Below are 24,444 nucleotides of genomic sequence, written 5' to 3'. Positions count from 1 at the left end.
CCTCCAACGTGCAGGGTCAGCTGGACCTGTATGGCAATCTGGTGTGTTTGTGTGTGTGTGTTGTGTGTGTGTGTACGTGTGTGTGTGTGTGTGTTCTGTGTGTGTGTTGTGTGTTTGTTTGTGTGTTTGTGTGTGTGTGTTCCTTCAGATCACTTCCAACATGCAGGGTCGGCCCGGCCTTTAAGGCAAGTGTGTGTTGGGGGTGTGGGGGTGTGTGTGGGGGGGATGTTCCTTAAGATCAGCTCCAGCATGTGTGTTGTTTTTTTTGGTTTTGTTTTTTTCTTTGTGTGTGAGTCTGTCTGTGTGTATGTGTGTTTGTATGTGTGTGTGTATGTGTAGAATTGTGTCAGTGTGAGTGTATGTTAATCTGTGTGTGTGTGTGTGTGTGTGTGTGTGTGTGTGTGCAGATATCTCTGTATCTGAGTCTCTGTGTGTATGAATGTTTGTATTTGTGTGTGTGTGTATGTTAATCTGTGTGTTTGTGTGTGCGTGTGCATGTGTGTCTATGTGAGGCTGACAGAATACAGCATGAGGCGATGCCGTCAACAGATTGGTTGTGTTAGGGGTATGGGGTATACAGTTGACAAAGAGAGGCACTTCAGACATGTATCAAGGACTGCACGGCCAACGCAGACAACAGGAACAGCATAACAGCATTGTGCCTCCGTCTTCAGATTTACTGCATCGGAGAGTACGCCTCCACACAGCGGGCCCCAGGCTGTACACCGGAGCTGATTGGTCAGTACTTTGACATGCTGGAGGTCGTGACCTACGAGTTGTGCAGGAGCATGACGATGGAGGATGACGACATCAGCCGTGTTCCCAAGATTCTCTGTCATCTCATGTCCGCCATGGCAAAGGTAGGTTTGTGTGCGTGTTCGTGTTTGTGTGGTGTATGTCTTTGTGTGAGTGTCCATGTGTTTGTCTTTGTGTGTGTGTTTGTGTGGTGTATTTGTTTGTGTGTGTGTGTGCGCATGTGTGTGTTTATGTGGTGTGTGTGTTTGAGTGAGTGTCTGTGTGTTTGTGTGGTGTATGTGTTTGTGTGAGTGTCAGTGTGTGTGTGTGTGTGTGTGTGTTTGAGTGTGTTTGAGTGAGTGTCCATGTGTTTATGTGTGTGTGTGTGTGTTTGTGTGGTGTATGTGTTTGTGTGAATGTCTGTGTATGTGTGTGTGTGTGTGTGTGTGTGTTTAATGTATATTTGCCATAGCCAAGATGTGTACCATTTTTCTACTTGGTAAATATTTGATTAGGATATTGTTTGAAAGGTGAAGAGAGAGAGAGAGAGAGAGAGAGAGAGAGTTTGTGTGAGTGTGTTTGTGAAGATGTACATCCACAGTGGCTATAATGTATGATTTTGTTATGTTTGGACAGGTGTGTAGTGCATGTGTAACAGATGTATCGCATCAGAAGATAGTGTGTAATGTGTGTGTGACAGATGTGTTTTGTGAGAAAACAAAGATGCTGTGAAGTGTGTATGGCAGGTGCCGTAGAAACTCTGTAGTGTGTAAGACAGATGTGTTAGACACTCTGTAGTGTGTACGGCAGGTGTGTTTGGCACTCTGTAGTGGGTACAAGAGGTGTGTTGTACACTCTGCAGTGTATAACATGTGTGTTGGAAACTCTGCAATGTGTACGACAAGTGTGTTAGACACTGTTCAGTGTGTAAGAAAGGTGTGTTGGACACTGTGCTGTGTTTACGACAGGTGTGTTGGACACTCTGTAGTGTGCACGACAGGTGTCTTAGACACTCTGTAGTATGTATGACAGGTGTGTTAGACACTCTGCAGTGTGCACGACAGGTGTCTTAGACACTCTGTAGTATGTATGACAGGTGTGTTAGACACTCTGTAGTGTGTACAAGTGTGTTAGACACTCTGTAGTGTATACAACAGCTGTGTTGGAGTGTCAGGAGAGATGTGTACGTGTGTGTGTGTGTGTGTGTGTGTGTGTGAGGGGAGGTGGGAGTGCGGGGGGAGGTGGAGTAGAGGATGAGGTATGTGAGTGTATGCATGCCTACACTGCGGGAGCAACAGGATATTGGAACGTATATATATATATATATATATATATCTATATATATATATATATATATCTTTGTATGTACGTGTGTGGGGTTGGGGGTGGGAGATATGGGCATATGTGTGTGTGCTTGTACAAGTAAGTGTTCATCTCTGTGAGTGTGTGTTTGTGTGTGTGTGTGTGTGTGCCGTGGAAGCTGCGATACGTAGACTAGAAATGAGTGTGTGGAGGAGGGGGTAGAGGAGGTGCAAGGTAATGTGTGTGTGTGTGTGTTGGAGCTCATGTACGTTTATATGTATTTGACTGTGCTTTCATATGTGCTTGTACAAGTAAGTGTTCATCTCTGTGAGTGTGTGTTTGTGTGTGTGTGTGTGTGTGTGTGCCGTGGAAGCTGCGATACTTAGACTAGAAATGAGTGTGTGGAGGAGGGGGCTAGAGGAGGTGCACGGTAATGCGTGTGTGTGTGTGTGTGTGTGTGTTGGAGCACATGTACGTTTATATGCATTTGACTGTGCTTTCATATATGTGAAACTGCATGTTTGGTGCATTTCTGTTATGCATGTGTGGGTGTATGTGTGAATGTGTGTCTTCATATTTTACATTTATTCGCTTATTTATCACCATTGTTGTCTTATTTATTTATTTATGTTTTATTATTATCATTTTATTAGTATTACTAATATTATAACTACTACCTTTTTCTATATTATAATTATTTATTTATTTATTTATTTATTTATTTATGCAAGCTTATCTATTATTTATTCCCCCGTTTTTTTTTTGTTTTTGTTTTTTTGTTTGTTTGTTGTTGGTTTTTTTTTGTTTTTTGTTTTTTTCTCAAGGCCTGACTAAGCGCGTTGGGTTACGCTGCTGGTCAGGCATCTGCTTGGCAGATGTGGTGTAGCGTATATGGTTTTGTCCGAACGCAGTGACGCCTCCTTGAGCTACTGAAACTGAAACTGAAACTGTGTTGGACACTTTGTAGTGTTCACAACAGGTGTGTTGGACACTTTGGAGTGTGCACGACAGGTGTGTTGGACACTCCTTAGTGTGTATGATAGTTATGTTGGACACTCAGTAGTGTGTATGACAGGTGTGATGGACACTCTGTAGTGTGTAAGACAGGCGTGTTAGACACTCTGTAGTATGTACAAGGTGTGTTGGACACTCAGGATTGTGTACAACAGGTTTGTTGGACACTCGGCTGTGTGTATGACAGGTGTGTTAGACACTCTAATGTGTGTACGAGAGGTGTGTTGGACACTGTGCAGTGTATATGACAGGTGTGCAGGACAGTGTATATGACGCAGGTGTGTTGTGTCAACGTTTCTGCATGCTGTGTGTTGTGACAGCTGTCCACTCGCCGGCAGGATCTGATTCCCCGAGCCATCCTGTGCCTGACCAAGGTTGCCAAGCAGCACTTCACCATAACCCATGACCCTCTGGCTCAGGAAGCACTGGTCACCTCCGCTCAGGAGCACATCAATCTGCTGCAGGTCCCAAAGTGAGTGCTGCCCCTTGGTCCACCTCAAGTGAAACTAACTCCACAGTTTCTGTTGATGACTGCTGTTGTGCTTGTAATGTCTTTTCTGTGATCACTGTTTCTTCTTCCTCTGCATTCATGGGCTGCAACTCCCACGTTCACTTGTACGTACATGAGTGGGCTTTGACGTGTATGACCGTTTTTACATGCCCATGTAGGCAGCCGTTCTCCGTTTTGGGGGGTGATCATACAACTTCTGCATTATTTTATTTTAAAATTTTTTGTTTATCTTATTTTATTTCATTTTATTTTATCTTATATTATTTCATTTTATTTTTTATACTTTATTTCATTTTATTTTATTGATAATGATGATCGTTGATTGATTGTTTATGTTGTTGTTTTATTTATTTTATTTTATTTTATTTTATTTAAAAATTTTTTAATTTTATCTTATTTTATTTCATTTTATTTTTACTTTATTTCATTTCATTTTAATAATGATGATGGTCGTTGATTGATTGTTATTGTTGCTGTTTTTATTGTTATTAAATTGTTAGTGTTATTTCAATTATGTGTCTGACTGTTATATTTAGCATACTTCCTTTCTCTGTTTTCTGTTAATATTATTATTGTTTGAATTAGAAATTAATCCGTTAGAATCATCATGCTTCAATTTCCCATTATTGTTGTTATTTTCATTATGATTATCATTATCAAATTTTTCATTTTCCATCCCACTATTAATTTTTTATTTGGTATGATACATTGCATAGTATTCCATATCAGACTGATAATTACCTTTGACTGCCTTTTCCCTTTTGTTTCTGTTGTTTTAAATGTTACGTTCTTCCTCTGTAAGCATCTTTCTAATATTGTCATGTTGCATTTGTTTTATGTGAATCAAAAGTTTTATTCAGGAACAGACTTTTTGTCGCTGTCTTTGTCATTTGTATGTTATCATTGTCGCTGTATGTTTTTTTAACACTGAATGTTGTTCAGTATCCAGAGTATCGTTTTGCTGCTCCATGTGAATACCTTCTTTTCACTTGTTCATGTGAATGTGTTTTGATATTCCATGTGTGTGTCTATTGCTGTTCCAAGTGACTTGATTATCTTTTCCTGCCCCAAACAGTACATTTTGCTGCTTCAAGTGAATACCTTTATACACTCCAAGTGATTTCATTTTTTCTGTTCTGTGAGTGGCTTTTCCAGCTCCAGTTAAGCACATGTTTGAAAAAAATTATCTCTAGCCCAGATTGCTCATGCAAGCAATATCCAAGTGCATGTTTTTTGCCTGTGTTTGTCATCTGAATGTTTTTGCCTTCAGTATACTTTGAGCTCACTGTGCCATACAAAAGCAGAATGGAGGAAGCCCACATCTACAAGACCGAGAAGTATGCTAGTCTAGCCAGCACCCTGAGAGAATCTGGCTTCCAAGCCAAAGTCCTCGCCAAAGAGATTGGTGCAAGAGGGTTTGTGGGCGCATCTGCCTACAGCCTCATGAAACAACTGTCGATTTCTGGCAGAGAGAGAACATGGGCTCTCAAGGCAATGGCAGAAGCAGCAGAAAAGAGTTCCAGCTGGATCTGGTCGAGAAGGAATGAAAGTAAATTTCATGAATGAAAGGATTAAATTTCCCTACTCAAACTAGGCGTACGATGGCTCAGTGGTTAAAACGTCTGCCAGAAAAGGTGACTCAGTTCTGAAGTTCTGAAGTGGCAACCACCCTGGAGGCGTGGGTTCGAACCTGCTGAGGACCAGAAAAAAAAAAGAAAGAAAAGGCGGCAATACAAGGGCACCCAGGAGTCATGACCTGGGTGCGGCCCGGCCCCCTCAGAGTGTAAGGAGTTAAGGGCCGAAACACTTGACTGAGGTGGGCTTCTTCTCTGAAGACCTTGTTCTGTACTGTGTCCAGCTCTCTGTAGAGTTACTTATCACTTACCTTAATTAGTATAAGTCCAGTGTGTTAGCGTCATTTCATTGGTTTCTCCAGAGTTTATCTTTTCTTTTGAACTATAGTCTTATCTTTTGCATTGTTCATTTCTGTTTCTGTGCAGTTTTGCTGTGACTGTACTCAATCCTCCAGCAGACATCTACAGTGGAAAGTAAGCTGGTCCCAGTGCATTGGTTTTCTTTCTCTCCGTGTGTGTGTGTGTGTGTGTGTGTGTGTGTGTGTGTGTAGTCTCTTCCTCCACTTTCTGATTCAGTTTTCAGTGATAGAAATATTCTTCCTTGTTCAGTGAGTGAGTGTGTGTGTGTGTGTGTGTGTGTGTGTGTGTGTGTGTGTGTGTGTGTGTATTTACGTGCGTTTGTGTGTGTTTGTATACTGTGTGCTTGGATACTGTGTGTGTGTGTGTATGTGTGTGTGTGCGTGCATGTGAGTGTGTGTGTGTGTGTGTGCGTGCGCGCGTGAGTGTGTGTGTGTGTGTGTGTGAGTGTGTGTGTTTTAGTGCAGGTGTGTGATGTGGTGTCTCTTCCTCCACTTTCTGATTCAGTTTTCAGTGGTAGAAATAATCTTCCTTGTTGAATGAGTGACTCTGTGTGTGTGTGTGTGTCTGTGTGTTTGTCTGTGTGTGACTGTGTATATGTATGGGTGTGAATGTGGGTGTTTGTTGGTTGATCTGTGTATGTGTGTGTGTTTACTTGTGTTTTTTTGTGTGTTTGTACACTGTGTTTTTGTACACTGTGTATGTGTGTACGTGTGTGCTTGTAGGTCTGTGTTTCTATTTGTCCAGATAATATTTTCAGTGGAGATATGCACACAGATATGCAGGCACCAATGCACGCACAGTAACTGTATACACATAAATCACACACGTATATAAGCACACACACACACACACACACACACACACACACACACACACACACACACACATATACACACACAACACACACACACACACACACACACACACACACACACACACACACACACACATGCTTAGAAACATACACGTGGACACAAATATACACACGCACACACACACACACACGTATGTGCATGTACACACACACACACACACACACACACACACACACACACACACACACTGAATGATGGCGTGGTATGAACTGTGACAACAGGTGGCACAGGGACAGTTACTCTCTGCCACGCCTGGTGCGAGGTCTGCACACCATGCTGCCCTTCAGCTCATGACCCTGCTGCTGTCAGCCGCCAGCAAAAGTGTGTGGGTGTGGGTGTGTCGTGCACAGCTCTTCATAGGGGTCACCACCTTTCTGCTGCCCTGTAACAGTGTTGTGTTCAGTTCAGTCTGCAGACAGCTGTTCCTCGCTCAGTTCAGATGAAATGATACTGGTACTGAACAAACAAGGGATGGGGGATGGGGTGATGGTTGGGGGTGGAGTTGATAGAACAAGAGGTACCTGGTGCTGCGGCAGAGAGTTGTGTAAACGTTAAGCGAGAGCCAACTGTGAAGCATGTGGGGCTCGGGTGCAACCGTAGCTCTTTGGGGACAGCCTACAGATTTGCCCAACTGGCTTTCACTCAGACTGAAAGCCCCAGATTGCCCCACTGTGATTCAGTTAACTTCCACCTTTTTTCTGCTGCTGCTGTCGCGGGCTGCGACTCCCTCGTTCACTTGTATATGCGAGTGTTTTCTTTATGTGTGTATATGGCTGGTTTTTTTGGGTTTTTTTACCCTGCCATTTAGGCAGCCATACTCTTTTTTCGGGGGTATTTAACTTCCTAAGATGAACATTTTTGCAGTTTTTAAGACTGTGTTGGACAATTCTATGGGACTGGTCTCGGACGTAGGTAAAAACACCATAGAATTGCAAACTGTTATCAAAGTTATCTAAGACTTTTTATGAGTGGGAGAACAGCATCCACTACATGGAATGGCGGTTGTTTAGGTTGTAATAATTGGGTAACGGACTTGTTCAACATGTAGTGCTGGTTACTTGGGTTGTAAAAGTTAGGTTCGACATATTCTGAATTATGGTTTGACAAAGATTTTGTGAGACCTTTGGGCTGTGTGTGTGTGTGTGTGTGTGTGTGTGCGCGCGCTTGTATCTCTGTGTGTGTGTGTATATGTGTGTGTGCGCGCGTATGTGTGTGTGTGCGTGTATGTGTGTGTGTGTGCATGTGTTTGACTGTGTATAGGTTAGTAAACTAAATAGTAAATGAATGTGCATTTATATGCAAGTTACCTGAACGTACATTGGCAGGTGAACGGAGTTTACAATGAAGTACTGGAGTTCATCAGCTGTAGGAAATACATGTGTGTATTTCTTTGTGTGTGAGTACAAAAGTTGATTTAGTTTGTTTTTTTAAAATTCCGTATGTGATTATATATATATATTTTTAAAATTCTGTATGTGATTATATTCGTCTAGTCGATTATTTTACTAAATTATTTACTTACTTCATCATTTGTATCTGAATGCATGTGTACATGTCTGTGTGTGTGGAGTTCAAATTACATGATCTATGTTGACATGTATATTTTGTTTTGTTTTTCTTGCCCTCTTGTGTGAAGGATGTTACAACGTTGAATGAACGATTAAAAAAACAACAAAACTTTGTCATTGTCATACTCTTGCTTCCCACCCCTACCCCCCGTCCCTCTCTCTCTGTCTATCAGACCAGGCTTTGGCCTTAAATGAATAAATCATCCCGTTCTTTCAGAGTCTGAGTGTGGGTCTGATTCTGAGTTTCTCTCTCTCTCTCTCCCACACACACACACACACACACTGGCACACACACACACACACAAACACACACATACACACTCAGTCACTCAACACACACACACACACATACACACACACACATTGACAAACACACACATTTCGTCTAAAATCAGAAATGTGGATAGACGTTCAGCAAAAGAACGAACAAACAAACATGCACGCACGCACACGCACACACACACACACACACACACACATGCCCGTGCATGTATAACAATCTTAGAAGATGACTGATTTCTGTGCACAATTTGATATTGAAAAGCTGTCTGATATGACCAGATGGCTTTGTCGGTACTCCTAAAACCACAAAAAAAAAACACAGAAGAAAACAAACAAGAGAGGCAAGGCCTTCAAGACTCACTTGTGATACACTTAAAAAAAAAAAGAAGAAGATCTAATCGTTAAAATGTGTTCTGTATTTGTTATTATAAAGCTTCGGGTTTAAAAAAGAAAAAAAAAAGAAGTCCTAACCAAATTCGAACCCCGCGTGTTCGGGTGAGAAGAAACTGTCTTATCCATTACACTATCGTGGTTTTAAGTCCGCGGTAAAGGAGACGTGGCTATCGCCGCAATCACGCTGCAACATTTAGCCGTTTTTCTCTAGATCTAGATAGATGTACAAGTTTAGTTACACCCGCCGGGAATGTAGTACGACACGGTCGATTCAATTTCTCTTTTATGTTCATTCTAGTTTTAAAGTTGATATGAAAATTTAGTATTTTGTTAAACTAATAACATGTAGAGCCAAGTACAAGTACTTCTAAACGTCGTATGAAGTGAAAAGGACTTCATTTTGAGAAAAGTCAAGACTGGAAATTTTTTCGTTTCATCGTGATCAGTTGATGAGGCGTTCACAAATCTTTCTCTGAATAAATATTTAACGGTCTCCTTCTCCAACTTTCCATCACGTATTATCGTGTATTGTCCATTGAATGTGATTGAATGGGCAGGTCAACAACTTGAAACAAAATGGCGCCTTTCGCGTTCGCGAAGAATAAGAGCACGCGCTTTGAATGTGTATAAATATGTGTACGCAATTGATTTTTGCCCATGACCTTCAGGGCTCAGCCAATAGATCTGTAAAGTCCACTGGTCATATTGATTTTAGTATTTTCCGAAAAAGACCACTTGGGCGAATGAACATAGTGAAAGCCCTGTACACTGAGAGTAAAACACACAAGCTTTTTATGTATTGAGTATAATTTCAAAATGTAATGTTTAACATGAGAAAGATCAGTTTAAAGCAAATTAAGTCTCCTAGCATTAATTACAGATTAATTTCCCTTTTTTTACTATCTGCACCAAAACGTTTGCAAAATAAATTAAACTTCCATGCTTAGCAAAAGAAGTTCCTGTTTGAACAAGAAATGATAATAATGACTGCTCTTGTTGTTGTGTCAGAATACCTGATCAAAGTGCCAAGTTTAGAGAATACAAAAAATATAAATATAACAGTAAATGCAGTTTGCATATAATTTGGCTTTTATTATTTTTTTTGTGCCCATCCCAGAGGTGCAGTATTGTTTTAAACAAGATGACTGGAAAGAACTGATTTTTTCCTATTTTTATGCTTAATTTGGTGTCAACTGACAAAGTATTTGCAGAGAAAATGTCAATGTTAAAGTAAGTTACCACGGATACACACACACACACACACACACACACACACACACATACACACACAGACAACCGAACACCGGGTTAAAACATAGACACACTTTGTTTACACAAGTGAGTTAAAAAGTACAAAAATGAACGTGCTGAGAAATTGACTACTGATGTGTTCGCCAAACGCACTTTCAATATTTTTAACGTTCACATAACGCACGACTTTGCACTCTACCTTAATTGATTGTTTGCCTGTCTGTATTCTCTCCTCCTCATCCTACACTACATACACACACGCGCGTACACACACACGCACACACTGGCACACACGCGCGCACACACACACACGAGTGGCACAAACGCGCGCGCACACACACACGCCGGCACGCGCGTCTGCTGTAAATGTAGAATGATAAGACATAAGCATAAAAAAAACAAAAAAAAACACTGATGCATCGCATCGTGCACCCATCCTCCCCTCAGTTCCCCCCTCCCCACCCCTTTCGTTTTTGGGATCTGATCAAAGCTGTACAACCGCGAGGTGCGGGGCGTGTATCTGTACTTTGTGCCAAGACGCATGCCTGTGTGTAGCTGGCTGCTGCAGCGTGTGCCGATAGCGGAGAGGTGTGAATGCAGAGAGTGAGTGGGAGGAAACAGCAGGGCTGCTGACTGAGAATGGGTAGTAGGGAGAGGGGAGGCAGAAATCAGTTGGCAGCATGCCGACTGTACAGACTGGAGACGGTAGAAATTTCTACGTCAGTTCTCTGCTACATGTACAGAATACTGACAGTGAGGCCAGAGGGAGGCTGAAGGAGAAAGTGGGCGCCTGTGTGTGTGTGTGTTTCAGTGTTTACTGTGTACACAAGTGCGGCTGCTGTATGCGCAAGGTGTTCGTGTTGTGAGGAAGAGGAGTGTCAGTCAGTGCTGACAGACAGAGACAGAGACAGCGGCACAGTGCGGTGTGGAGGAGCCCCACAGACAGTCAGTCAGTGAGTCTGTCAGTCAGTCAATCCCTCACGATGCTGTCTGTGCCCTGGTTCCTGGGCTGGGCTCTCAGACCCTACATCCAGCTCAACCCACCCTCCCCCACCACCCCCACCACCACAGCAGCAGCGGCATCAGACAACAGCAGTAGTAGCAGCAGTCGGTATAAGGCCAAAGCCCAGGTGGCCCAGCTCTCGTCTCCTTCCGCCGCCAGACACGTGATATCAGTGCGTACCCCCTCCCCTACCTCCCCCACCCAGCCGACGTCCGGCGCCGAGTCGCCCAAAGCCGGTCCCTACCCGATCAGCACCCAGCCCATCACAGCCAAGACCGGTCAGCAGACCCGCTCAGCACCCCCACCCTCACCACGCCCCCTCACCAAGACCAAAGGGTCCACAACTGCCGCCGCCCCACCATCTGCATCTGCCGACACCTCCTCCTCCTCCCAAGGCGGCCCCGCCACTCTGGTCAGCACCAAGACCATCAGCCTGAGGATGGGAGCGGAGTGGGTCCAGCAGCAGCTGGAGAAGTTCCGCTTCTCCTTTGACGAGGCGGACCGGGACAAGAGCGGCTGGCTGTCTCTGGACGAGGTGGTGCAGGTCCTCACCAAGCACGGCTTCAAGGGCACCAAGGACCAGGCCAAGGTCAGTGAAACAACACACTTTCCTCTAAAGTGTAATTAACGACTTATTCAGTGGCTCATGACGCCCTCAAGGTCACGAGACACGTTCTTCAGGGCTTGGAGTCTTGCCGTGTTTGTGCGAGGTGAAGGGTGTGTTGTTAGAAGGGGTGAGTCCTGGATGTCTGTCTGTGTGTGGGGTCCCTAGGTGGGTCCGTCTGGTGTTATTAGGGGGAGCCCTGGACATACCGGCTTTTCGTCTTTTGATCACGTTTATGCGAAGTCCTGATCAGCAGTCTCTCTGATCATCATTAAGCTGTAACACGTGGGGGGAAAGTTGCTCACAGCTTTATCCGCTGCCATGATACGGCTCGCATTCCCAACTGAACTGACATAGAATGCAATTGAACATAAACACACAAACACTGACACACGCGCACACGCGTGGTTGTTCGTCTGATAAACGGTTGTCCGTCAAAACACACACACACACACACACACACACACACACTGGCAAACTCGTCCATCACAACTAAACACAGAAACAAAGTTATCCGTCACAATACACACACACACACACACAGTTACGCGCGCGCGCGCGCGCACACACACACACACACACACACACACACTGAGCTGTCCGTCAATTCACAGACACATAAAATTGTCCGTCATAAGACAAGTGAATCTGTCCGTCATTCACAACACACACACGAAGTTTAATTACATCCATCACAAAACGGACACATTAGGTTGTTTCTGACAACACATAATTTTCGTTCGTAACAACACAAACACATTAGATAAAAATAAAATAAATAAATTAAAGGTTGTCAGTTACTATACAAACAAAGCGAATTATGATATAATTGACATCACATAACTTTGTGCTGATCTTCAATAGTCCAAAGTTCACCGCTCGAACGACAGTCTTCCAGAACTTTCTAAGTCTGACTGCCTTTTTTATTTTTATGTTGGTATTCATACTATCTCGATCACGCGCCACAGCGTTCATATTGAAATTATGAAAAAAGAAAGAAAAAAAAGTGCTAAATAGTGCATACATATAGTGTCAAGCATATTATTTTATGAATCCGCGTTTATTGAAAATGTTGGCGTACAATCAAACTTTGTGTGTTCCCTTGTGAATGAAATGCTTTCTTTCTGTGTCACATTTTCATCAGCTAACGTGTAAACAGTTTATCTAAAGAAAGAGTATACTTTTACCTTGTTGAGAGAGAGAGAGAGAGAGACAGAGGGGATAAGTGTGCTTGTGAGCGTGTAGTGCGCACTGTGTGAGCGTGTGCATGTTTGTCAGTGTTTGTGTGAAATCGTATGTATTCAGTGATTCCTCAGTTATTTCAGTCATGCTCCAGAGTTGACTGAAGAAACAGGCGTCCAAGAAATCATTAAAAACCGAGTACTTTGTTTGGGAAGGATGGGAAAGAGGCATGGGGGGGGGGGGGGGGGGGGTAGTTCTATGTTGCACACAGCGGGATGGTTACCGTATACTGTGCTACTGTGTTGCTACTGATGCATGGACCTGAAATAGGTAGGGGACGGAAGGAGGGGGTGGGGGGAAGGTGATGGGGGAAGAAGGGGGGTTGGCAAACGTGTTAACGTTGACTGTAGAGGAATAGCAACTGGCTACTGCCTGGTGCTGTGGTCTCGTCATTTCACTGAGCACAATGCTGTCAGTGTAACACATACACTCTGTGTGTGTGTGTGTGTGTGTGTGTGTGTATGTGTGTGTGTGTGTGTGAAACACACTTTCGCATGTTCATTGCTCACAGAAAGAGGACGTTAAGTCCGTCGTGTGTGAAAGCCGGCAAACAAAATAGTCTTTATTCTGAAATGTTCGCTCTAAAATAACTGACTTTTTAGTAAAATTGATATGTCGGTGTAACACCAAAACAAACTCAGGCACTCTGGTTCGCTCTAAAATAACGGACTTTTTAGTAAAATTGATAATGCCGGTTTAACACCGCCAAACACTTAAACTCAGGCACTGTCAAATTTCGGTTAAACTTTGACGGAGCTGCAGTAATTTCACTTAGTATTCATTATTTTTATATTCATTCCCAGGGTGTAACACAGGAAACGGAATATCACATCTCAGTAGAATAGGCCACTCAACATTCCGGCAATTTGTGTGGCTCGGCCGATTTCCCAGACTCATCACTCAAACATGAACGCCGTCAGCATACCTACTTCACCAAAACATGGGTGCAGTCACTATCTTGAGTGAGTCCAGTTTCACGACAAATGATACTGGGAATCATAGCGGTGCACACACAGTGCACACACATTGCACCCACACACAGAGTGCATACTGCACATACACACTCACACACAGAGTACACACTGACACACACACACACACACAAACTTGAACTTGAACAAACACACACACGCGCACGCACGCACACACACACACACACACGCACACACACACACACACACACTGACACTAGTTACAGTACGCACAGAGCACACACATACTCACACACACAGCTCTAGAGTACACGCACAGAGAACACACGGCGCTCAGAGTACACACACACACCGGCACACACACACACACACACACACACTTAAACACACACACACAAACACACACACAAACACACACACACACACACACACACCCACACACACACACACACACACACACAGAGGTGCTGCAGTCAGGTGGTAACCGGCTGTAACGTGGCTGTACAGCAGTCACGATGACTGAGTGAGTGAGTGTTGTGCAGGAGCTGTTCAGTCAGCTGGACGTGAACAATGACCAGAAGCTGACCCGCCAGGAGTTCTCCGCTGCCCTGGACAGACTACCCCGCGTCACCATCAAGTCAGTGAGGCCTCCCTTCCTTCCTCCGTCACTCAGCACAGCGCTGTTGGCTGTCCTCTTTCACTCATTTAACTTAATTAACTCTTTCACCACCAAGTTTCTGTGCAGTGAAAAACTGCGTCCCAGTTATGATGTTACATCTGCCTTCACTTTATCTTAACTCCCCATGTTTTTTCCTCTTTCGATCAAGTCCAGAATATTCACACCAGCTTGGATCAAACACCTTTCCTACCTACTTCTCCTGATTCTCAGTTCAATGGCACACCTCTCCATTCCTTCAATCCTTTGACTGAAACAGAAGTCCATGAAATCCTGAAAGAAATGACAGTAAAATCATGTGAGCTTGATTCCATGCCAGCCTCTGTCTTTTCCCAGTGTGTCTCACAGCTTCTCCCCACAATCACCAGTACTGTCAATTCATCTCCGGCAGTCTTCTTACTGGAACTTTTACATCCATTTTCAAAACTGCAATCGTCCGGCCTATTCTGAAGAAACCCAACCTCGACGCAAACATCTTGAAAAACTATCTACCAGTTTCTAGCCTTCCGTTCTGTCCACTGAAACTTCTTGAAAAAGCCGTTTTGAAACAACTCAACAACCACCTTCGTTCAACAATCTCCTCCACCCATTTCAGTCTGCCTATCATGCTGACCACAGCACCGAAACCACTCTCCTCCACATCCTGAATGATTTACTGTTAGCAACCGACTCGGGAAAAACTTCTCTTCTCACTCTTCTCGACTTGTTAGCTGCCTTTGACACGATAGACCATTCAATCCTTCTTTCCCGTCTTCATTATACATTTGGCATCAACGGCACTGCTCTCAGCTGGTTCAAATCATATCTCACCGACCGATTCCAGTCTGTCATCGTTGATAATTGTCAGTTTGAACCCGTCAAAATCGAACACGGAGTCCCACAGGGATCTGTTTTAGGCCCTGTGCTTTGCACACTGTACAGTGCTCCTGTCACTGAAATTTTCAACTGCCACAACGTCAGTCGTCATTCTTATGCCGATGACACTCAACTTAGAAAAGTGATACCCCTGAAAATGTGTCCTCGCTCTTGCAAGAAACATCCGACTGCTTCCCGGACATTCAAAACTGGACGACTCTAAATAAGTTACAATTGAACGCGGACAAAACTGAAGCAATGATCATAAGAACTAAACACAAACTCGCTTCCATCACAACTGACACAATCAAACTTGGCAGTACATCCATCCCTCTTTCCAGCTCAGTCAGGAACCTCGGCGTTGTACTTGACAACACACTGTCCATGCAAAAATTTATCAGCCAGACCTGTCAGTCCTCCCACTGTCAATTACGACGCATCAGTTCCATTCAGAAATATCTGTTCACCGATGCAACATATAGACTTGCTGTTTCTCTCACTCTCTCTCTCCTCGTCAACTGCAACTCTCTATTGTCTGGTTTGTCTGCTGAGTTCATCCTTCCAGCGCATACCGTCAAAACTCTGCTGCTCGACTTATCCTCAGAAAGAAAAGATATGAACACATCACTCTTCTTTTAAAACATCTCCATTGCCTCCCTGTCTCACACAGAATAAAGTACACTGAAGATCTGCACTTTTTGCTTTCAATGTATTCACAAATCTGCCCCTTCCTATCTCTGTGGCTGCCTTAACATTACACCCCATCTCGCTCTCTACGATCGGCTTCGGATCCACTCTGTCTACGCATACCCAGATTCAAACACTCGACTGTCGGCCGCCGCTTTTTCTCTGTTTCTGGAGCTTGCATTTGGAATGATCTCCCTCCTTCGCTTCATCAGGTCTCCGCATTCAGCTCTTCCCAGTCTGGCCTTAAAACCCACCTCTTCCCAAGATAGCCACCCTTCCCTGCCCCTTCATTGTTTTTCAGTTGTTTTTTCAGTCTAGAGTTATGCATGCGTGTGGCTGACTGGCGTGAAAGCGCTTTGATTTGTCTCTGCACAAGATTCAACACTATATAAATATAAATACTAACTAATGTATCCAATTATTTGTTAATGCACTTTTTTCTCTCTCTCAAGGCCTGACTAAGCGAGTTGGATTACACTGGTGGTCAGGTATACGCGTAGCAGATGTGGTGCAGCGTGTATGGATTTGTCTGGACGTAGTGACGCCTCCTTGAGTAACCGAACTGAACTTAGTTTCCCAGCGGCCAAATAATATTTTTGATGCAACGCTCTCAGTCACACAATCAGGTTCATGTCAAAAACACCACAAAGGACTGGACTTGTTCACTTCAAACTTGGTCAAGCGGGGGGCAGGGGGTGGGATGGAGGTTAGTCATTGTTCTGTTGTGCAGGGAAACTGGCTGCAGCCGCCAAGCTTTGTTACAATGTGAACAAGAGAGGCAAGGCCTTCAAGACTCACTTGTGATACACTTAAAAAATAATTTAAAAAAAAATCCAAGCTTTTTATGTATTGAGTATAATTTCAAAATGTAATGTTTAAGATGAGAAAGATCAGTTTAAAGCAAATTAAGTCCGCTAGCATTAATTACAGAGTAATTTCCCTTTTTTACTATCTGCACCAAAACGTTTGCAAAATAAATAAAACTTCCATGCTTAGCAAAAGAAGTTCCTATTTGAACAAAAAATGATAATAATGACTGTTCTTGTTGTTGGGTCAGAATATCAGATCAAAGTGCCAAGTTTAGAGAATACAAAAAATATAAATATAACAGTAAATGCAGTTTGCATATAATTAGGCTTCATTTTTTATTTTTTTGTGCCCATCCCAGAGGTGCAGTATTGTTTTAAACAAGATGACTGGAAAGAACTGAATTTTTTCTATTTTTATGCCTAATTTGGTGTCAACTGACAAAGTATTTGCAGAGAAAATGTCAATGTTAAAGTTTACCACGGACACACAGACACACACACACACAGACAACCGAACACCGGGTTAAAACTTTGTTTACACAAGTGAGTCAAAAATAGTCCGTTTGACATGATCCCTTGATGTCTCAGTCAACTATGGCGGTGACATGTCTGTGGTCGACTTAAGTCGTCAATAGCAGCGAAAGAGTTTTTTCACACATCATTATATCTGTCACCGTTCTTATTTCCGTTACACGACCAACATCGATTTGCCGATGACTCTGTCGTGGTTGATGCTTGCTAGGTATTTTCCTGTCTCCATAACCCACCGAACACACACATGGATTACAGGATCTTTAACGTGCGTATTCTTACTTTCCTCTTCCTCAACCCACCTCTCTCTCCAGGAGTTATTATCATCTTCGGGTTTGTGTAATTATCACCTTCTTTAACATGTCGGAACCAACCAACACTCCCCAGCTCTGTACAAATCATACAGCTAAAAACTCATCTGTTCTGTGAGGCGTCTTTATAGTTTTTTCTCCACTGGCAATTTGAGCTGTTTTCTGTTCATGTGTGTGTGTGTGTGTGTGTGTGTGTGTGTGTGTGTGTGTGTGTGTGTGTGTGTGTGTGGCTGAGTGTGGTCAGTCATTTTCAGGCGTGGCTGCATATGAATGACTGACTGCAAGCGCCGCACTGAGTCTGAATTAACTTTGAGAAATGCGCTATGAAATTTCATTCATTGCATTATTGTTTGTTATCGTGATAACAATGATCATGATTATTATTATTACATCATCATATGTATTACCGCCCTCAGTCTTTTCTTTGTAACCCCCACCCTCTCCCCAGCACTGTCATCATCGTCATCGTTTTTATGTGACTATGACTGTATCAGGTGTACATACAATGTATCAGTCCAACCTTGCCTCGTCTTCACTGCCATCTCCTTCACTTGACAATCCTAACTCATCAGTTTTTCCTCTCCGCCTTATGTCGTTGTCCCCCTCGTGTCACCATCAGGTGAGACTTCATCACTGTCAGTCATTCAGATGAAACGATAAACCGAGGTCACGAATGCGGTATGCACTTAGCGCACATAAAAGAACCCATGGCAACACAAGGACTATCCTTAGCTAAATTCTGTAGAAAATTCCAATTTGAATCATTTATAGCATAGGGTATACACTTGCAGGCAAAGAAAAAAAATGGCACTGTGGCAACGTGCTCTTCCCGGAAAGAGCAGCCCGAATTTCTCACACAGCAATCGGCTGTGACAAAAAGTATTACAATACAATGCAATACAATACAATACAATACAATACCACGAGTGTCCTCAACGTTCTTTCCTCTTCTTCAGCTTTGTCACCGTCACGTGAGGTCATCTTCTATACGCGGTGTATTTTCACGCGTGTAGTTACTGCTACACACCATTACATCGCTTTTTATTCTCTATCATCATCATCATCACCATCATTATTGTAGTGTCCCAATAACTTCCCTTCTGCTAATTCGCTACAGTTCACACAATTTCATCACCACCTTTGATTTCGCCTCCTCGTGCTTCTCTTCTTCTTCTTTTTTTTTTCTCTCTCTCTCTTCTTCTCCTCCTCCTCATCACATTGATATATCTTTGTTATGACGTGCACCTCAGGGAAGAATACTGTGACGTTTATGTCATGGTGACACAATGTGATGCGCATGTCAGGAAGTTGATATTGTGACGTACACATGTATTTCATGGTGACGCAATGCATTGTGCGCGACAGTGAATGACACTTTGACGTAGACATGTACGCAATTCGATGTACACGTCAGAGAGTTGATCATAATGTGATAAAGACGCTTATCATTATGTCATATGTGATGCAATGTGGTGCGTACATGTCAGTGAGTTGATATTGTAACGAAGACATGTTTTTTCATTGTGACGCAATGCGGTGTACTTAAATGGAGAGTTGATAGAGTGACTTTGACATATGAAGGTGACGCAGTGCGGTGTGCTTATCAGAGAGTCAGTATTGTGAGTAGACATGTATGTCATGGTGACGCAATGCGTTGTTTACGTCAGGGAGTTAATAATTATAGTGACGTATACATGTCATGGTGACGCAATGCATTGTTTACGTCAGGGAGTTCGTGCTGCGGAAGACGTTCCAGCAGCTGGACAAGGATGGCAGCGGCAAATTGAGCAGGACGGAGATCGAGGACGCCACCAAGGGTGAGGGAGGGCTAGACGTCCCCACAGAAAAGATTGCTCAACTGCTCATTGTGCTCAGCAAGGACACAAAGTGAGTTGGTGTGTGTGAGGGGGGGAGGGCGGGAGAGAGGGGGCGGTGCGTGTGTGTGTGTGTGTGTGCGTGCGTGCGTGCGTGTGTGTGTGTGTGTGCGTATGTGCGTGTGTGTGTGTGTGTGCGTGCGTGCGTGTGTGTGTTAGTATGTGTGTGTGTGTGTGAGTGCGTGCGTGCGTGTGTGTGTGTGTGTGTGTGTGGCTTTGTGCACATGCATAAAAGAATGTTTGTGCAAGTGTATGCCAGTGTATGAGTGTGCACATGCATGTGCTGCAGAGCTTTTTTTTCATTCAACCTTCTCACATGTTTGCTTCATCGTATTTATTTTTTTTTCGCACCATGCAATATTTTGAGGCAGTTTAGCATTCTCCTCACCACACATACACATACACATACACGCAGACAAGCATTGTGTAAGAGAGACAGACAGACAAACAGAAATCAGAGCAGTTTAATTATTGTGGTCTTAGATAATGTTTACCTGTTTCTTCGATTTTGATTTGATCAGTGGACGTGACTGCAGCCTGTGAACAATATTCAGTCCTACCTTCCTGCCTTTAAAACACAATTGATATCAATTTTACTGCCCTCCACTTGTTTAAATCTTATCTTACCGATCGGTTTCAAGCCATCATGGTTAATCCATGCATATGTATAGCACTTTGTTGTTGTTTTTTTATGTACAAGATCTAGCACTCTATAAATATTATCATTAAAGCATTATCATGATAATTATTATTATCATCATCACCATCATAACTATTATTGTTATCAATGTGATTGTGACGTCAAAGTAATGAAATGTATGATTGTGTAGTCGGGAAAGGGTAGGGGATAGCGGCGGGGCAACAGTTTTCCTGAGGCTGCTTGGCAAAACATAACTCACAGTGTCTTCTCTTCATTCTGTACAAACAGCATGTGTATCAATGTGATTGTGATGCTAAAGTAATGAAATGTATGGTAGTGTAGGAAGGGGGAAGGGGGGAGGGGGGGGGGGGTAGCGGCGGGGCAACAGTTTTCCTGAGGCTGCTTGGCGGCAAAACATAACTCGCAGTGTCTTCAGTCTCTTCATTCTGTACTAACATCAGGTGTGAAGATGTCAAGATTTGATCAGCATGACCTTCCTTCCCTGTGGCAGGGACGACGTGGTGGACTACGAGGAGTTCCTGCAGGTGTTCGGCGTGCAGGTGACGGGTGACGTGATGCAGGAGGTGTTCAGCAAGCTGGACACGGACCACAGCGGTTACCTCAGCAAGCAGGAGATCCTGGCCGCCGTGCACGCCGAACACGAGCTGAAGCTGAGAGCCGCCAAGATCTCCGACCTGCTGATCGCGTGGCACCAGGACCAGGACAAGAAGATCAACTACCAGGAGTTCGTGCAGGTCTGGACCAAGTACAAAAACTGAGCCAAGTTCGTCGATCCATCCAGGTGGAGGATGTGCCCGGACTGAAATATAGGACTGTGAACACGAACAGGCGTAGGCAGTGTGTGATTTTGTGTGTGATAAACTCAGTGAAGATCGTTTTTAAATCAACATTGTAAAATCTACCTAGAACGTTATGCTATTCAGTGATGACGGAAGCCATTATCCATGTGACTGTGAACCTGATGCAAGCTTCCCTGGTCATCTGATATGGCAGTTAACGATAGTTCTGTCGAGAGTGCCGCCTTATCACCGCCTCCCCCTTCCTTTTCATTTCCTTCTTCGTCTCGCAACGGAAACAAAAACAAACAACAAAAACAAACACCCCCCCAAAAAAACCCCAAAAATAAAACAAAAAACAACAACAAAACAACAACAACAACAACAACAACAACAACAACAAAAACCACCAACAACAAACAAACGAAAACCCAAACAAACAAACAAACAAATAAAAAACAAACAAAAAAAAACAACAACCACCACCAAAAACAACAACCAAAAACAACCGAGCCAACAGAGGAATAATTTACTTCACTTTTGTCCATGAATGTAATCACTACTGGAAGTTGGCTGCAGTTATTGCAGCCATCTACGGAATGGGTGACATTTGTTGTTGCACTACCTTCACCCAGTCAAATGGTAATCGTCTGAAGTGAAATGTCTACAACAAATTAAATATAAGTAATACCAGTAAAACGTAAAAGACAACCAACAAAAACGTTCTACATCCAATGAAACAGTTGAAAGTGAAAAGTTAAAGACCAAAAACAAAAACATTCTTAGCCTAGAAATACAAGTACACTTTAATGGCGATGAAAAAAAATCTTAGTCATGCCTTGTTTAATGTCGATGATAAAGAAATTAAAAAGTCAGTCTCTTTTTATGACGAATTTTGTTGATTTATTGAGTCTGAAATCGTCATCATGTATGATTAGACTACAAATACATTCACCAGAAAGTAAAAAACCGACAACAAAATACAAACCAGATAATGATGGAGACGGAATGAAACTTGTCAATTTCAACGGCAAATGAGTTGTTTCATCTAAAATATTTACATCAAATTAAACTGATACTAACTGTATGTTTGTCTATGACAGTGCAATAATCGAAAATCTAAATATCTGAATAAAACAAACTCCATTTTTGTACTGAGTAAATAGTTTCAGAATAATAAGACAAGAAGAGAGAATGAATGATGAAGAGCAATTCTTATTTGCAAACAGTAACACTGGAGTCAGTGCAGATGACTTCAGGAGTAACAAGTCCATTGTCACGGCCAAAAGGAAGTCGGGCTGAGACAATATCAATGTGTACAACTGTTTTCTCTCTGTCCGTTCTGTTGATCTGCTTTTGTTCTGTTACTCAGTCGTTGCCAGTTAAGTTTCCTTTTACACTATGGCATTTTATGGCAAGCTTTGGTTGACATGTAGCTGGCGTATGACTCCATGTGATTGTACTGAATCATTGCTAAGATTGATATTTTTAGTCTTTTACGTTCAGTACTGGGCATTTTTCGCTCATAGCTGATTTTGTCCATCGATCTCCCTCATTCCCTCCATCCGCCCCCACCACGAATTTGCTGAATTAATTACCCGTCTGCGTATTCAATTACGTGTGATAACTCTTTCTTCATCCAAAGTATTTAGAAAACTTAGTTTTGCGGTAATGTAAAGACTGTGGTACGAATGTCCATGCAGGCGATGTCAAAGGCGAAATGTTTTGATCTCAAACAGAAAATAAACGAGTCCCATCTTTTCAACCCACGAGTTAACTGACCGAGTGTGTGATATTTAAGCGTATGGTCATGCTGTAACATGCTCTCCGTCTGTTTGTCAGTCTGTCTCTGTCTGTCCATCTGTTTCTCTGAATCTCCCTCTTCCCCGGCTGCCCCTTCCCCATTCACCCCTCTTTCTCAATCTCTTCCCACTCTCACTGACTTGGATTTACCCTTCTCTCCCCACCCGGCGCGCGCCGCTTCGCATTACAAATCATATGCACACACATACATGCGCGCGCGTGCAAACATGCACACATACGCACGCACACAAACATCCCCTCCCCACCACACACACAAATGACAGCAAAGAACTGCACAAATATATCAGTAGTGTGTGAGCTACCTGACAAAGTTACGTGTACGAACTGCACTGGGAACAGAACAGTTGTATGGTGCTGTTCTTCATGTGGGGCTGTAAACACAACGCTTCTGTCCACCTATTTGCTGCTGAAGTCATAAAGAGGGCAATAGGCAAGTGTGGCATCATAATCAGTGGCAACAGTAAATTTCTGAAGAGTATGACTACGTTCAGTTTTTGCTCAAAGACGACGGAGCCCGGTCACGAAAGTGCTTGCTGTCTGATCTGAGGTGGAAGTAAAAACCCTCTGATGATGTGTCACCAAAAGCGTATGTAAAGCGCTGTGAGAAAATGCTGAACAATGTGCAATCAGTGGGTGCTAAGAAGCAGCCCTGCTTTACTCTGCTGACACTGTTGATGGGATCTGACGCTTCTCCACCGAAGTTAACAGAGGCTTTCATTGCTATGACAGGAGCTAAAGGTCATCAAAATTCAGCTGTAAGGGGGGAATAACTTCTTTTTTTTATCAGTCCGAGGCTTGAACAGTCTGCTCAGTGATAACTTAATAGTAGCCTTTGCGCGAGGTCGACAAATGTTACTTATACAAGTTTCTTTCAATCACGGCTGTTCTTTTGCAGCTGTTTGACTGAGAAAACCATGTCTTGTGCGGATTTACCTGACTAGAAGCTGTACTGGGATTCTGGCTCAACATGCAGCCTACCGCTTTTGTCTGTACGGTCGGCAGGGCGACTCTAGCTGTTGCAGCTGATGTCAGTGATAACCTCTTTCCTCGAACAAAATTACTATTTTGCTGCTCTGCGCATACCTTGAAAAACTGCACGTAAGTTCTCTTCAGCACCTGAGTCCGTGTCTGGAGACAGAGGTCCTGCACGTCAGTGACCCCTAGTGGTGTTGTATCACTTAGTTCTGAAGCTTTGCTCAGCTGAGACATGACCAGCGCATAATGTTTATATGATCCGGCTTCTGTCGTGAGCACTATAAAAACACACAGGCTACTAGTAGCACTATTAGGTCTCCGAATTTACGTGTTCATTAACTATTTGAATGACTCGTTGAAGATAATTGTCCAGCCGTCATCTCACTGACTTGACCGTTGCAAATTCAGGTCACAGAGTCAGTGACCACAGCCTGACCTCAGGGGCAACAGGACTGAGTGGCAAGTCAAATGCTTTCAACTGAAGACCAATGAGCACGCACTGGCGCGCGGGCAAAAACTCACACACGCCTAGAGCGTACGCACTGACGCATGCTCGCATACACGAACACACACTTCTGAAAATTTGTCTTGGCCTTCCTTTCACACACACACACACACACACACACACACTGGAGCGCACACACCCACACCAGAGCACAGCTGACACACACGTACACGCACCGGCGCATGTACACATTGATACACCGCGCGCGCGCGCGTGTGTGTGTCTCAGTGTGTGTGTGTGCCGGTGTGTCGGGGTGTGTGTGTGTGTGTGTGTGTGCCCTCAGTGAGAGAGAGAGAGAGAGAGAGAGAGAGTGT

At 43.5% G+C, this 24,444-nt stretch overlaps 2 protein-coding genes across 2 annotated transcripts in view; both read left to right on the top strand.

Annotated features, from left to right (window-relative positions):
• Positions 1 to 8,051, top strand: part of LOC143288400 (AP-5 complex subunit zeta-1-like) — a 30,524-nt gene extending 22,473 nt beyond the window's left edge. The window contains exons 16-19 of the mRNA XM_076596829.1: positions 675 to 860; positions 3,372 to 3,523; positions 5,563 to 5,610; positions 6,593 to 8,051. Of these exons, the coding sequence (XP_076452944.1) occupies positions 675 to 860; positions 3,372 to 3,523; positions 5,563 to 5,610; positions 6,593 to 6,665 (459 nt within the window). The 3' untranslated portion in view covers positions 6,666 to 8,051. The remainder of the gene's footprint in view (positions 1 to 674; positions 861 to 3,371; positions 3,524 to 5,562; positions 5,611 to 6,592) is intronic.
• Positions 8,052 to 10,552: 2,501 nt separating this feature from the next.
• LOC143288394 (uncharacterized) lies at positions 10,553 to 22,591 on the top strand. The gene is made up of 4 exons (XM_076596815.1): positions 10,553 to 11,457; positions 14,189 to 14,283; positions 19,244 to 19,402; positions 20,541 to 22,591. The coding sequence occupies exons 1-4, from the start codon at positions 10,849 to 10,851 to the stop codon at positions 20,806 to 20,808; spliced, it is 1,131 nt and encodes a 376-aa protein (XP_076452930.1). The 5' UTR covers positions 10,553 to 10,848; the 3' UTR covers positions 20,809 to 22,591.
• Positions 22,592 to 24,444: the final 1,853 nt, after the last annotated feature.

This window comes from Babylonia areolata, chromosome 1 (assembly GCF_041734735.1).
Source record: "Babylonia areolata isolate BAREFJ2019XMU chromosome 1, ASM4173473v1, whole genome shotgun sequence".
Taxonomy (NCBI): Eukaryota; Metazoa; Mollusca; class Gastropoda; order Neogastropoda; family Buccinidae; genus Babylonia; species Babylonia areolata.
Note: the sequence above shows the minus strand (reverse complement) of the source record. Positions and strands in the feature narration are given on the sequence as shown.

Excerpts from the sequence above, each read along its gene's own strand:
- LOC143288394 (XM_076596815.1), top strand. The coding sequence starts at position 10,849 with ATGCTGTCTGTGCCCTGGTTCCTGGGCTGGGCTCTCAGACCCTACATC. Across the intron at positions 14,284-19,243 it reads CTACCCCGCGTCACCATCAA|GGAGTTCGTGCTGCGGAAGA; the intron begins GTCAGTGAGGCC and ends TGTTTACGTCAG. Across the intron at positions 19,403-20,540 it reads GTGCTCAGCAAGGACACAAA|GGACGACGTGGTGGACTACG; the intron begins GTGAGTTGGTGT and ends TCCCTGTGGCAG.